At 50.3% G+C, this 15,154-nt stretch overlaps 1 protein-coding gene across 1 annotated transcript; it reads left to right on the forward strand.

Annotated features, from left to right (window-relative positions):
• The first annotated feature begins 9,944 nt into the window (after positions 1 to 9,944).
• Positions 9,945 to 14,095, forward strand: FOXA1 (forkhead box A1). The gene is made up of 2 exons (XM_074998809.1): positions 9,945 to 10,295; positions 12,787 to 14,095. Exons 1-2 carry the CDS (start codon positions 10,224 to 10,226, stop codon positions 14,023 to 14,025), a joined length of 1,311 nt encoding a protein of 436 aa, XP_074854910.1. The 5' UTR covers positions 9,945 to 10,223; the 3' UTR covers positions 14,026 to 14,095.
• The last annotated feature ends 1,059 nt before the right edge of the window (positions 14,096 to 15,154 follow it).

Below are 15,154 nucleotides of genomic sequence, written 5' to 3' on the forward strand. Positions count from 1 at the left end.
CAGACAGAGTTTTGTAAATCAGTATTTCTTCTTCCTAAATGTTTAGGCTTTCCTTTATTTGTTTGCCAATTTAAACATGTTATTAAACATTGACAAGTCCTTCACAGCAGCAGAGTAGATTAAGAAGTTCAAAAATTGATGATTACCTTCATTTTCAAGAAATCTTTTTAATGAGACAGCATGACAATTTTTAGTGAACACAACCCAAAAGTTTATGTTTGGCATGTTTTAACTGTATCATTCATAATCTAAGTGTCATTATGTACCCAAAGAGAAAATACTTGATTTACTTTTACATTCTTTACTGTAAGAAGGACAGAGCCTCTCCTATTTTGATAGAGGCCAATAGCAACAAGTAAAAATAAAACATTTCCAATTAGGTAATGTGCTATCCTATATATCTACTGAAGGCTCCAATCATGCACCAATTCAATGAGACTACTCAGGAGTATATGGTTAAGCCTTTGCAGAAATCTTTGCTGGATATGGTCAGAACTTTTAATTTAGCTTTTCCAGATTGATCTTGTTACTGGCTGTTCTCCACTTTCTTTGAGTTGTCCTGGCAAGTTCCGCAGACTTCAATTTATGTCTATTTCACATGCTCCTTAAAGGGTCACATTTTGATCTTGGATATATGTGTGAGTGTCGTTATTGTCTTCACAGTGGAAAAGCTCAGTCTTTGCAACCCCATATGTGCGGCTTATGCCATTAAAAGGTCAACTCTATGCACAGAGGGATTTGAATCTGCCGTGGCTCCAGCAGTAAAGAGACACTGAGGAGTCCAGGGCCAAAGTTACTAAAAAGAATTGTGGGGATTCTGCTTGTGGGCCTGCAGAAGCTGAGATTTGGTAAGAGAGCAACTCCCTGATAGTGATCCTGCAAAAGGGAGCAGGCAAAGGGCTTCTTGCCCCAACCTCGTAGATGATAATAAAAATTTAGCCCCAGATCCTGAAAATAGTGTGGAGGACACACTCCCTAATGGCTGCAATGGGAAAGAATTCTGTTTGAGAAGCTTAGGTTCCCTCCTGTGCATACCATCACAGTTTTGGGGGGCTTTCTCCCACTCATTGTTTAAAGAGGAAGAAATCTGAAGGTGGGTAGATTTCAGAATCTCTCTTTAAAGAGCGCTCCCTTTTAGATCTGTCAGCCTGGTGGAGGGGCTCATGCTGCCAGCCTGATAGCCTTTTAACCCCGGGGAAGAAATGATGCCACATAAGGAAATAAGGGAAGGCACTTAGTGTGGCAAGTGCCTTTTCTGATGAGATTTCCTAGCTGCTGAGCATCATGGGAAGACTCACCCCTCTGAAGGTAATAGTTTGGGGCAGCTGTGTAATAGTTTCAGGGAAGCAAAGGTCTGCTAAATGCAGCCAGCTATGGGGGGAACTGACCTTCAGAAGAGGGAACAGCTAACAGGGCTGTGGCACTCAGGAAGTTCACAGAACTTCAGTGAGCCCTGCAGTCACCAGGGCAATATTGAGCTGGATCAAATCCTAAGCAAATCAAAATGGGCCTTTGCATACTATGCCACGGAACAGTGTTCCTGGTAAGCTGTGCACTTGGGCAGCCACCCAGGAGAAAATCACATGTTGCCTAGCTGATTTGAAGAGCCCATGAACTCACAGCTGGTAGCGTGTGTTTCTAATGTAGGTGCACCTCCGCACATGCCTTGGAACACACAACAAAATTTATTCCACAGGCTGATGGAAAAAATTACAGGGAACAGTTCCATGGATTCTCATTGGGACATCTGTTCTAAGGAGATATCCATGACAGTCTCTCCCCCTTAGTAAAGTCCTTTATTCCATGGACTCCACTAGACATGCTCAAAGTGGGCTACAGACTTTCTGTTGCAGAGGTTAGCAGTGGTGTGTGTTCTTCTGACAGAGGAAATGTCACACCTGCTCCTGCATATGTGACTGTACTGTGCCATGACCTCCAGAGCATGAGCATTGCTAACTCAGCTCAGGGAGATTCAGATTAATCTAATTTGTGATTAGGCCCTGAATTTTTTGTGGCAGAAGGTCTTGTGTTCGATGAACTGAAGTTGCATGAAGCAATGCATGAAGTTCTGGTAGCATCACACAGGAAGAAACGTTAAGTAAATCTTCCTGGGTTTGTTTGTTTTTTAATATATTCAGCTCTTCCAATATTGTCAAATCAAAACTGAGATTACACCAGTACCAACTTTTATAACAGTCTTTGGTCTCTACAACACACCCCTCTAATGCTAATGGAAAGCTAGAGGCACACAGCTCAATTAAATTTATCTCCATAGCTAATTTAGGAATAAACCCCATCAACCAAAGAAGAAAGGTGCAAATACAGTCCTGTGGGGTGGGAAACTTGTCAGGTGGGAGGAAAGGGAAGAACCCTCTACAATCTCCAGCACTTAAAATGTCAGCTACCAATGCACCCTTCCTTCAAGGAGAGCCATTTCAACCTAGCATTAGCACTTTTCCATAAGCACCCCCAGTCAGTTGTACTGCTTGTGGTCAGACTGTCATGGAATTATTTGATTTATTATGGCCTTTAAAGTTCAGCCAACCTTTCTCCAGGAAAGGCCAACCTGCTGCAATTCTAGGATTCAAAATTTTGATTGGAAAAACCACATACGGCACCTTTTTAATAGGTTCTCTGTTAGGGCTAAAGGTCAAGTTCAATAATTTTTTTTGTCTTACTTATTTCTACATTGAAAGCTCCCCCTGAACCCAGAAAGGTTTTATTTGTTGTATGCGTTGGATTCCACAAATAGGGAACTATAGGAATTTGTGTATGTTTTACCTAAATTCACTCCTTAGCTATGGCTAGTATGTTGCTATGACTCTAGAGACAAGATGAGTGAGAGAATAATACCTTTCACTGGACCAGCTTCTGTTGGTGAAACACACCAAGCTCCTTGGTGAAAGCTTGTCTCTCTCACCAGCAGCAGGTAGTCCAATAAAAGTGATTACCTCACCCACCCTGGCTCTAAGGTCCTGATACAATCACACCTACAGCAACACAGCAGTTATGACTCTAGCACTGTTCAAAATCAATAATATGTTTTGAAAATTGGATTTCTGAGAATGAGTCTAGGCCACTCAATATAAAAGCTAAATGTTTATTTTAGCAGATTTCAGAAATCATACTCAACATTTCAAATACAGTTTATTTTTCACTCTGGTGGGAAAAAAAATGAAGTATTTTAACAGGTCTGTGTCCGTGCTTAATCCATACACTCCAGAGCATATTTAAATGCAAGTAGGCATCCTGACAATTGGAACTATCCAAACAGCACATATTCTTCTAGTAGCAATCACAAAAATTAACGTATGTTAGGTATTACGCAGCTTAATTGGATTGTAAACTATTGAACTACAAGTGTGATGATTTGAACAAAGAAGACATACCTTTCCTTGTTATGCATTGGCCTTTGTGGCCAATGGTAATGACTGGACAGCCTTTTATTTGTGGTTTTCATTTTAAAAAATGTCCCCTCTTAAACTGGTTTAGTGCGGGATATTTTCAGGCATGTGAAAGAGGAGCTAAATGCCTTCCGATGCATAAATGACACCTGCCTAAACCCCATTAAATCTAGAAAAGGAATGGATGCTAAAACATCCGTGCAAATCCAAGGATAAAAGAACCGAAAACAAACATTCCCGGCAGTACAGCATCCTCCAATGTGCAGCGTGGTCTTGTCCACGATTGTTCTAAAAGCACGTCCGCTCAGCATGGGGCAATTAAAGAATCCGGAGTTATTAGGGCCCGATCCTGAGCGCCTTCCGAGCGGTGTTGTGGCGGATGTCCAGCATCTGTCAGGAGTTGCTCGGCGCCAGTCCGAATCTGGACCAGAAGTGACGGGGTGTCTAAAAAAGTGTCTTCTTTTCTCTCGTCTTTCCCCTCAACACTCCCTGAATCTAATGGGCCCGATCCTGTTCCAACTGCCTGCGATGGTAGAAGGCTCGAGCCCAGTGCGGGAGTATAACTTCCCGGTGAAGGTACAGCTTGCAAAGTTCTCCGTTTCAGTCCCACTAAAGATCTCGGGAGCCCCTAGTACTGCCTGGGGGGGGAAAGAATTCGCCTACAGCTTCGCTACGGGTTCTTTGCTTTCTCTATCAGCAAAACGCGCTCTCCAGGCAGGGGTGTGAGAGAAAGAGGGAACGCAAGAAACCCGCGTGGAGATATTGCCAACTATGCTCGGACAATCCGCCAGCGACCCATCCAGCGCGACTAAAATGAGGAGAGGAGAGAAAGGAGGAGGCGAAACATAGTCCCCAGGGGACATTCGTGTTAATTTCATTGGGCAGACTCCCCTGGCGATTCTCCAGATTCCTGATCTGGGTGATAGTTAATTACCCGCTATAAATAACACTCGGTTTCCTGTATAGTCATGATTGTGGAGAACTTCTCCTATAGTTTGTCCTCTTGAGACTTTTCTATAGTTCCTCTTCAAAGGGGCGAGTAGAATGCACGTGTCATATTACATATCCCCCGCGTTCCGAAGCCCCCATTCCAGGTGGATGAGATGCACTAAGGACATAGCAATAATGCCTGGCGGTGGACAATAGCTCTGCATTCGTCCTGCATCTTGCAGTCAGGCCTCTGTATTTGCATGAGATTGAGAATTAAAGGTGGAAAAATCGCTTCATCTGACTTGCTGAGGAGAGAATCAAACGCATCGCAGTATTGGCAATGGGCTTTTGCTTGTAGACACCAAAGGAGATAAAGGAGTTAATTCGGAAGGGAAAAGAGGTGCTGTCCGGGTGAGTAGGATGGGGGTGGGGGGAAATAGTGTAGTTAAACGCCACTAGTTTGCAAGAGATTCATCAGACGTTTAAAATCTACTCGCAGGGGGGAAGCTTCTTGTTACAGCTCAGTCTGATAACCAAGACCAGCAGCAGTTAGGAGAAGAGACACGTCACTTCAAGGCAGAGCATTAGTTAAGGGGAAACTATTTAACTGACAAAATCCTAGGCCAGAAAAGCTCACGTGGAAAAGACTAAAAGCAAAGGTTGATCCAAAAGGTGTTCTTACCTGTCTAGGCAGGTAAACTGATCCCAAACGAGAGGAAAGTAAATGCCACCTGCTCAAATCTCACCCGTTCGTGAACTCCTCCTGCTGAGCGACTCGGAGTTCAACCCTTCAATAAAAGACAGGTCCGACCATGGGTATCCATCCCCTGAGTCTGAAACACGTTTTTAAAACAAAGAGGTTTCAGTTGGCGGGCTGGCCTGGGAGGTGTTAACATGCACGAGACTGTATTTTGCCCCAAAATTGTTAAACTGAACCCTTTCATCACTGTTTACATTTCCATCAGTGCTGCCAACTGCCGAAGCGGTTATATTCCGTCTAGATCCTCCCGTGACATTGCATTTTGTCTTGGTATTTACCGGATTGCTCATGAAATTCAGGTGCTCTTTACATGAATCGAAGCACATGCTGGGAGTGAACAGGGAGGATTCGAGGTTTCACGATTTGTGTTGTCTCTGTCCTGTATTTAAAAGAAACACTCGCTTACCTCTGCGATCTGGCAACGGCAGGGTTTTCGTTGGGTTCTTGGATTATTGCCACTCCTGCGCGCGTTTTGTATGAAATGGGAGTAACAGGAGTTTTCTGTTTCTGCTGCTTCTTTTCCGTAGGAAAAAAGTAAGCTGCTTTTTTCCAGACAGACAGACAGACAGCATCGCCAAGTTTAGACCAAACCACCTTAACATCCCCCTATTGCTCTAAGAATACAAACATCTTTTCTGATCCTGATCATGTGGCCAAAACATCTCCGCAGTTAATTGATCTGTTGCTCTTAGCCAAAATGAAACTGTGTCTATACATTAACATAGAAAAAAATATCTTTAGCTTCATGCAAAGCCCCAGAGGACTGGAACAGCTTCCCGTGTTATCGCTTTGTCCCTGTCCAGAACATCTCACTTGGCTAAAACTAAGCATAGCCTCTTCAAATGAAACCTGAAGAATTACAAGCCAGCCCCGCCCATTTCAAACGCAAATCCTCTAAATGAAGCGGCAAAGTGATTTCGACCTAGGGGTTTGGGGCTTGGTTTTTTTTTTAGTCTTTTTAAGATAATTTCTACCCATTTGCAGTTTAGTTTCGGCGCTTGTTGCAGTGTAGGTAAGAAACGGGAGCCCTGAAGAGGTTGGACGATCGAGCTGAATCGACTTTTAAATGTTGCAAGTTAGCATGAATAAGAACCACTAAGTCCCGCCACTGTGTTCTTCAGTAAATGAGAGGACAAAGCGATCAAATCTATGCCCCAGTTCGCCTTGTTCACTGTAGTTGTTCCTCTGCCCGAGGAATACCCTTGCACCGAAATACTGCCCAGACTGGCTTCAAAAAGTTGTGTGTTTCCCATCAAACAGGCAGGACGCGTTGCGCCGCGCTTTCACAGCGCCCTTAACGTCGGTTTCATTTTAATCTTATCCTCCCCACACACACACATCTGCATCATCCTCCGGTGTCACTGAAAGGGACCGAGACTCTGACCCCCTCCAGCCATCTGACAGCAGCCCCCGCGCCCCGTGGTGTCTCAACACTGCGAAACAAACGCTCTTGCAGGAGAATGACTGCAGGGGTCGTTATAAAGAGGGGCAGTCAGCGCCAGTGCAATGCAGGGAAAGGACCGGGATCCTCGCAACACCCTGGGGCAACTAGACCCGTCCCCGGGGGTTGTATCTGGAGACACCAGCTCGGATGTTAAGAGTCTCCTTTGCTTCCGGCCCCGAGTGACTTAAGAGTGTGGCAACCTGCAGCTGAGGTCCCGAGCCTGGGGCAGGAGATTCCCTAGAAAGTCCGCAGCTGGCTGGCTAGCGCGATCGGCTGGCACGCACCGCACCCCTTTTAGGCCCCTGCAAAAGATCACCTCCCCGATCCTCCAGGGGAGCTCCGGCACTAAACCCCTGGAAGCCAGTCACCCAAACAGCAGGCTGCAGCGCGGAGCAGCGGAGTGAGCAGCGCCGCCGGTTCTTTGCCTCGGGCCGCGTGACTCGCCCAAGGCAGTGAGAACGGCCGCGAGACGCTGCGGTGTGGCATTGCACCCAGTAGCTGGGTTTGAAACAGGTAGGCGAGCGCGGAGGCCTCAGCCGGCCAACAGGAGGCGCTGTGACTTTGTCCAAGCCCTGCTCCCGCACACCTAGCGATGCACTGCAACAGAACGGGCTGACGAGGACTGGAGTTTTTAGCAGGGGGAACCTGCTATTTAAAGGGGCCGCGGGGGGGCTCTTTCATCGGGGTTTTGTGTTTTGATAACATTGCTTGGGATTTCGGGGAGGACAAAGACTGCCCCTTTAAACAGGGTGAATTTTCAGCTGGCTGCTATTCCCGCTGCGACGTTTCGATAGGATTGGTTCCAATATATGGAGCAAACATGTATGGGGGCAGCTTCTGCTCCCTTCCGGGAGCTATTCTATTTTGGCGGCTGTTCCGTAGGCTTACACTGCGCGGGAAAACATGGGGGGCTCCCTTGCTGGTCTCGCGCAAAGGAGGAATAGCTGGGGGCACAATCGTCCGAAAAATGAGAGGCCCCTTTGCTGCTGAGAACCCCGCAGCAGTTTCATAGGGCGTTTGTGTGGGGACCTGAAGGGTAGCCCAACAGAGCCAAAACCACTGAAATAAACAAAAGCAACAAGGAGTCCTGTGGCCCCTTATAGATATTTTGGAGCATAAGCTTTCGTGGGCGGTTTACCGCCCACGAAAGCTTATGCTCCAAAATATCTTTAAGGGGCCACAGGACTTCTTGTTGTTTCTGAAGCTACAGGACTAACACCGCTACCGCTCTGATCCTTGAAACAAACAAATGACTCCAAAAAGTACTAATTCGTACAGAACGATGCCGTCTCGATAGATAGATGGTGACAGAGATAGACAGATAGGTGTTGCCTTCTTTCTCGATGCCATTGTCTCTTCCTACGCTTATATGAACTTTGTTTCCAGTTCAATGTTTTATTTCCAGTGCGGCCATTTTCTAAAAAGCGGGTTGTCATCCAGCGCTTTTATCTTTTTTCGTTCTTAAGCGGCACCTTTCCACCCCTTGCCGTCGCTTGCCGATTGTCTAGTGCTTGTTGGTTTGGAAGAGTTAACTTAAAGACGTTGCCGGGTTTAAAGGGAAAAAGGGAAAGAAGTAGCGCAACGAGCTGACTAACAAAAACCGCCTGTGCTAGGCAAGTTAAAGCATATTTCTCAGTGCAGATGAGTTATGTATGAGACCGCAATGTAGTCTTCGGTATTTTAATATGAAACTTGTTTAATTAGTGATGGGCGAGAATTCTAGTACAACACTAGAAAAAGAAAACCCCAAAGGCCAGTTAAATGTGGAAGCAAGTCTAAGCCTTTGTGTGTGTTCCGGCTGGTAAACAGCCTGTAAAGAAACTTAAAACACTCGTGGATTTTAAAGGGTTGTTACGATTTCAATATATATAACGATTTTCAAACGTTCAGGAAATGTAAGGCGGCTTATTCCGCCCACCGCCAGCCTCCCCCTTTCCCCCCAAAGCTTTTTACTACCAAGTCACACAAGTTCTGTCATCGGGACAAACGCAACGGATGTTGCTAAGGAACCTAAGGAGGCTTCTGCGAGCTTGACATCAGATGAGGGCATCACAAAAGATGGGACTTGCAAATGATATCTTAGTTCACCTCTCCTGCAAGGGCTGGGTGGGTCGCTCGAGTACTTTGTCCAGTGTAGTTGTGGGGGTTCTTACTGCCTATTTCGCCTTTCAGCCAAGCAAGCCCGCTGTGAGGCGGCCCCGTTTCTTGTGAGAAATCACAATAATGCACAATGTAAGCGACTCATCAGGCACCCTCCGCTTATTATTAGCCCTGTGACTAGGTGACTATTTCCAAGCCAGCTTTTCTGGGCTGAATGCTCTCTATAACAAAGAGATCAAATGGTTTCAATGACTCACCTGATGTTTGTCAAATATAGGTTAATGTCAGTGGATCCGCATTCAAGCCGCCGGTGGTGTTTATTGGGTGGCTTAACGTCATGCCTCACCGCTGTGACTCACGTGGCATGATTTCTAAACGCAGGAAAGAGCAAAAGAGACTAATGAAAGTGCAACTGCGGAGAAGCCCGGTAGGAAGGAACAGACCGGATTTAGCCCGGGACCGTGTCAACAAACTTTTGGAAACATACGGCCCAGAACATGGAGGGAAATTGGAAGCGCTGAAGTTCTTTGCATTGGAGAGTGCAGTGGGGGGGGGGGGTCTGTGTCTGTGTGTGTCCGTGTGAAAAGTATTGTGTGATCAGAAGACTGTGTGTGAAAAGTATTGTGTGATCAGAAGATTGTGTGTGTCTGAAAAATATTGTGCGATCAGAAGACCGTGTGTGTGTGTGTGTGAAAACTATTGTGATCCGAAGACTGTGTGTGAGAAAGTATTGTGTAATCAGAAGACTCCGTGTGTGTGTGTGAAAAGTATTGTGTGATCAGAAGACTGTGTGTGTAAGAGAGAGAAAAGTATTGTGTGATCAGAAGACTGTGTGTGTGTGTGAGCGGGAGAGAGAGAGAGGAAAAAAAGTATTGTACGATCAGGAGCCTAGTTCCTATTGCTTGGCTGGATGTTGGCTACTTTCACTACTTTGAAACGCCGGTGGCCAAGTTAAAGGAGCATCTACTGCTCTTTAGTAAACAGGGCCCCCAAACCCCCGAGCCCGGCGAGCGGGTGGCCTTTCGCACTCTGTTCGAACAGCGGGGGCTGCCCTTCCTGAGCCGCTCCGTGTGACTTCCAGCGCTCCCTACTAGCATTCCTACTGGCCGTTTGAAAGGAGGGTATTTTCCTTTCCTCCTCCCCCCTTTCTCCTCCCCCCTCCGTCTCTCCTTCCTTCCCCGTAGCTTAAACCAATTACACGGCTTTGCAAATAGAGTGCCGCCCCGGGGGAGTTGCGAGCGAGTGGAACTGCCTTGTTTGCAGGTGCATCTCCGGCTTTGTAGGTGCGAACGTCTTTGTGCGGCGGACAAATGGGGAGCGGAGGAGGAGGAGGTGGGCCCTGCTGCGACGTAAGATCCACATCAGCTCAACTCCGCGCACATCCCAGCCGGCACTTCCTCACTTTCTCAAGTGTCTCGCCCCGCACCGCTCCCGGCCTCTTTTGGGGCTGATTGGAGACCGCAGCTCCCCCCCACCCTCCTCCACGATTTGGCTTCCTGCTCCTTTGGGGCTGTCCGGTTCCCTTTCCGGCTGCCTGGGGCTCGCCGAGAGGCTGGATGATTACACCGGGCAGGTTGGCTCCAGGATGTTAGGGACGGTGAAAATGGAAGGGCACGAAACCAGCGACTGGAGCAGCTACTACACCGACACTCAGGAGGTGAGTGGAGCCCCCGCGCTCCGCTGCTTGGAGGGGGCGAGGAGGGCGGACTGGGGGAGGGAGTGGGGGGGACAAACGTGGGGAAGCGGTTTGCGCGCCCGAGCCTGCCCGCGCAAAGGCGTCTTTTGCTCTGCAGCCGGCCGAGCCGCAAAGAGCTGGGCCGGGTTCCCCCAGCCCGCTGGCGCTTCCGGGCGGGCAGGGGTGGGGGCGATCGGGCTCCTGCAAGAGGTACTTTTGCACGCACAAAAGCGCCCCGTCAGCTTGGCTGGGCGCATCGGACTGCGCCGGAGCTCTCGCAGCCCTGGACTCCGTAGCTGGGGCAGGGGGAGGGCCCTCAGTCGCTCCAGTCCCTGGCCCACACTAGCGCCTGCCGCCACCGCGGACGAGCTTGTCTTCCCAGGCCTCCTCTACCCGCAGTTTGCAGCCGCCTCACCTGTTAACGCCGGTGGTTACTGGGCAAAATAACCAGCCGGGTGGCCTTTGCAACGCGCCTTCGGAAACGTGGGTGCGCTTCTGCCTGGGACCGGCGGGTGGCGCTGCTGAGAGGCGGCTCAGGCGGGCCCCGGGGAACCTGTCTCGGTCTCCATCCCCTTTGCAGTCGCATGTTCTTCCCGGTTTTGCAATATGCTCCGAAGCAACCGAAAGAGAAGATCAAACTTAAACCCACGAACAATGCTGGAGGGCACATACAGCACCGGGAGGGAGTGAATTGCCTCCCTTTGCAATATGGGGTCAAACACAACAGCGGTGGCGGGTCGCACTTGTGTGGCTTTAGCCTGGCGGCTCCCATTAATTTTTTTTTTTTTTTTTTGTGAGAAACGCCACTCTGTACAGCAGACAAGCGGCAGCCTAGCTAAAATCACGCAGACAACAGCCCGGGAAAAGGAGAGCCACTTCACAGGGGAATTGTATAGGCGCAGGGCTAAAACGCAGAGCCTTGTGTCCTTTGCACACACATATGAGTGCATATCTATCCCCACGCGCGCTTTTAATGCTCAAAGGGCACAGAGGAGTCCTGTTTAGCTTCACTGTATTTAACATTCACTACCATAAAGTTCAGGGGCGGGGAGGGGGGCTCCTTATTACTCCGTGAGCGACATTTGCTAGTGCAATAAATACACCGCACCGATTCTTTTTCATAAGGGAAACACTTTCCTGGTGGAAACTGTTCCCGTGAAATAATTAGCTCAATATAAATTAAAATCAGGCAGAGAAGACACAAGCGACATGTTTGCTTATACTAAGTCGTCGCAAATTCTACAGGCCGTCGCCAATAATTCGCGAGGACTTTTGCTTAGCAAAGTTCCATTGGTGCACTCGACATTGTAAATGAAAAAGAAAGGCCTTCACCTACCTCCCTTCTCTTCAGTGAGCTGGACTGCCGGTTTATAGACCTTTGCAGTAATTTTGGCAGAGTGGCTGGAACAGTTTTGCTAGCCGGGGTGCTGAGAACCACTGAAGCAAACCGGGGCCCCTGTCTGTAACAGAAACCACTTCAAGCTCGGGGGCACTCCAGCAGCCCCCGCACCCCGAGTTCCAGCCCGTCTGAGTTTGGTGGGTTTTATCCTAGTTCTGAAATGTGCCCGAGTCGTACTGGTGTTGCACATGAGCTGAGCAGAGAAAAATCATAAGGAAACATAATACAGAATGCAGAGAATTTATACTTTGGGAAGCTTTTTGATGTTAGGTTCAATAAGGTGACACGGAGAGCAAACAAAAGGGGTGCACGCGTTGTCTTGCAGAAAGGGAATAATAAAATAATACGCCCTGACTAGGAGCTGCTGAACTCTCCGGATGGTATATTATTAGCTTGTTTAATACGCATTCAAAGACATGACCGTGGTGCGTATAATTCTTCGGAGCAAAACCTAGACACTGTAACTCAGCCCTGGCTATGATTTAATCGGGCAGCGCACCAATTTGCTCACGGTTATTAATTTCTATTAACTAAGCTACATAAGAACACGGGAAAAATGGAAGAGTGAAATCTAGCAGCTCGTTGCTTTCCCCGGCTTTGCAAGTAGGGCGGGAGGGGGCTTGTTTCGGCCAGCGGTTGTGCTTTCAGAGTAACTTTTACAGGCGGCTGCCTCGGCCGCTGGGGTTGCGCGTCCAAGCGCTTTTCCCAGAGAAGCGCGGAGTAAGAAGATTTCGCCTTCTCGCCCCGCTGCGTTCTGCGGGAAAGAGCTGCCGATGGGGTGGGGGCGGGGTTGCATGCTGGCGAGATGTCCCCGCTAACACCTAGGGAGGGAGAGGTGACCATTGTGGGTCTGGCCATCGGCTGGAGGCGTAGGAAGGAGCCGGTCTGGCCTTGCCCGGCCAGCCAGCTCGCCCCTCGATCCGCCGCGGGGACTTCCCAGCGGCTCGGCGGTGTCACTGCTTTGCTTGGGGCGGGGAGGCCTTTCCCCCGGGTGCGGGGGCTTCGCTTTCCGGAAGGTGGCTCCCGCCCGTCTCTCGCGCTCACCCCTCTCTCCCCCTTGTGTCCCCGCCGCAGGCCTATTCCTCGGTGCCCGTCAGCAACATGACCTCCGGCCTGGGCTCCATGAACACCTACATGACCATGAACCCCATGACCACCAGCGGCAACATGACCTCCGGCTCCTTCAACATGTCCTACGCCAACCCGGGGCTGGGGGCAGGCCTGAGCCCCGGCGCCATGGCAGGCATGTCGGCGGGCTCCACCGGCGCCATGAACAGCATGAACAGCATGCCGGCGGGGGTGACGGGCATGGGCACGGCGCTGAGCCCCGGCGGCATGAACGCCATGCCCGCCCCGCAGGCCTCCATGAACGGCCTGAGCCCCTACGGCGGCATGAACCCCTGCATGAGCCCCATGGCCTACGCCCAGTCCAACCTCAGCCGCAGCCGGGAGGCCAAGAGCTTTAAGCGCAGCTACCCGCACGCCAAGCCCCCCTACTCCTACATCTCCCTCATCACCATGGCCATCCAGCAGGCGCCCAGCAAGATGCTGACGCTGAGCGAGATCTACCAGTGGATCATGGACCTCTTCCCCTACTACCGGCAGAACCAGCAGCGCTGGCAGAATTCCATCCGCCACTCGCTCTCCTTCAACGACTGCTTCGTCAAGGTGGCCCGCTCGCCCGACAAGCCCGGCAAGGGCTCCTACTGGACGCTGCACCCCGACTCGGGCAACATGTTCGAGAACGGCTGCTACCTGCGCCGCCAGAAGCGCTTCAAGTGCGAGAAGCAGGCGGGGGCCAAGGCGGCGGGGGCGGCGGCCGAGGGCAGGAAGGAGCCCTCGGGCGCCTCCAATACCAGCGCCGACTCCCCCTTGCACCGAGCGCCCCCCAAAGCCGCCCCCCTGGAGCCCGCCGCCAGCCCGCCCGCCCTGGAGCACAGCGGGGCCGCCGGCGCGGAGCTGAAGACCTCGGCGGCCTCCACCCTCAGCTCGGGGCCCCCCTTGGCGTCGGTCCCGCACCCCCCTCACTCCCTCGCCCACGAGCCGCCGCTGCACCTGAAAGGCGACCCCCACTACTCCTTCAACCACCCCTTTTCCATCAACAACCTCATGTCCTCCTCGGAGCAGCAGCACAAGCTGGACTTCAAAGCATACGAGCAGGCGCTGCAATATTCCTCCTACGGGGCGGGCATCCCCGGGGGGCTGCCCCTGAGCAACGCCTCCATGGCCGGGCGGGGGAGCATCGAACCCTCGGCCCTGGAGCCTTCCTACTACCAAGGGGTATATTCCAGACCCGTGCTGAACACGTCTTAGCTCCGCTCCCGGCCAGCCCGCGGGGCCCGGCCGATCTCCCCCCGCCCCCAGCCCCCCCCCCCCCAAGGAAGCTCTCCCGTGTCTGGACTGTTACTGGCTGGTTGGGCTCCAACTCCTCTGGATGTTGGTCCCAGCCAGGACCTCCTGCGAAGCTGAGCGAACCCCCTTTGTACATAACTCCCCGCTCCCTCTCCTCTGCCCCCCCCCCCACCCAGAGATCGCGCTCGCCTTTGCCGGGGGGGCGGGGGGATTGTTGAGCTTGTAAACTATTTGTTTGTACGTTCCAGCCCCACCCACGCCCCCCTTCCGTGCTGTAGAATCTCTTGCAAGTTTACAGGCCTGTGGCAATACTTTTAACCGGGCGGCGACGAAGAAGGAAGCGAGCAGACACCTAAGGGTCTCTTTTCCCGTTTGAGTTCAGAAGGTCCGAAGGACACGGCCGCTGTGAAGCAGCAAAACACTAAGCTCTAAGCAACCAGGAAGCTATTCACTTCCTCAGCTTCTCCCTGTGATACGGGCAAAACGCCCTTCGGTTAGTAGAACAGGTGCCGTGGGCCGGATCCTGCCCGCTCCTGGATGTCAGTGGGAATTTTTGGAGCGCAGAATTTGGCCCAGATATTTCCAAGCGTTACCTGCCTTGGCATGTGAAATCAAGTTACAGAGGTCACAGGCAGTTGGATTTCTGTTCTCCCAACCTGTTACTGAAGATTCTCTCTGTCAGGAACTCTCTTCAACACGCGGATGACATGATTATTTAATTTGAGGCTCCCCATTGTGTAGCCCTATATCTGTATAACGACATTATTTTCCCCAGAAAAATATTGACTCTTAGCCCCAGGCCAGGAAAGGAGAGCGGGAGACAGAAAGAAAGGGTGCTCTCTCCTTTCTGTTTCAGAATAACACCTCCAGAATTCATTATGACCGTTTAATTATTGCCATTGTTAGCTTGTTTCATCCAGTGTTAATGCACTTTCCACAGTTTTACAAGGTGTTAGCATAGACAGACGGGTCTTATTATTATTCCTTTTCGCCTTCTCAATGTTCTTAATTTATTGCATGGTTTATATTTTCTTTCTTTACAGCGGAAATTGCTTTAAATAACAGTAAAATTACACATGAATTTTTTTTT

Source organism: Carettochelys insculpta, chromosome 6 (assembly GCF_033958435.1).
Source record: "Carettochelys insculpta isolate YL-2023 chromosome 6, ASM3395843v1, whole genome shotgun sequence".
Classification (NCBI taxonomy): Eukaryota; Metazoa; Chordata; order Testudines; family Carettochelyidae; genus Carettochelys; species Carettochelys insculpta.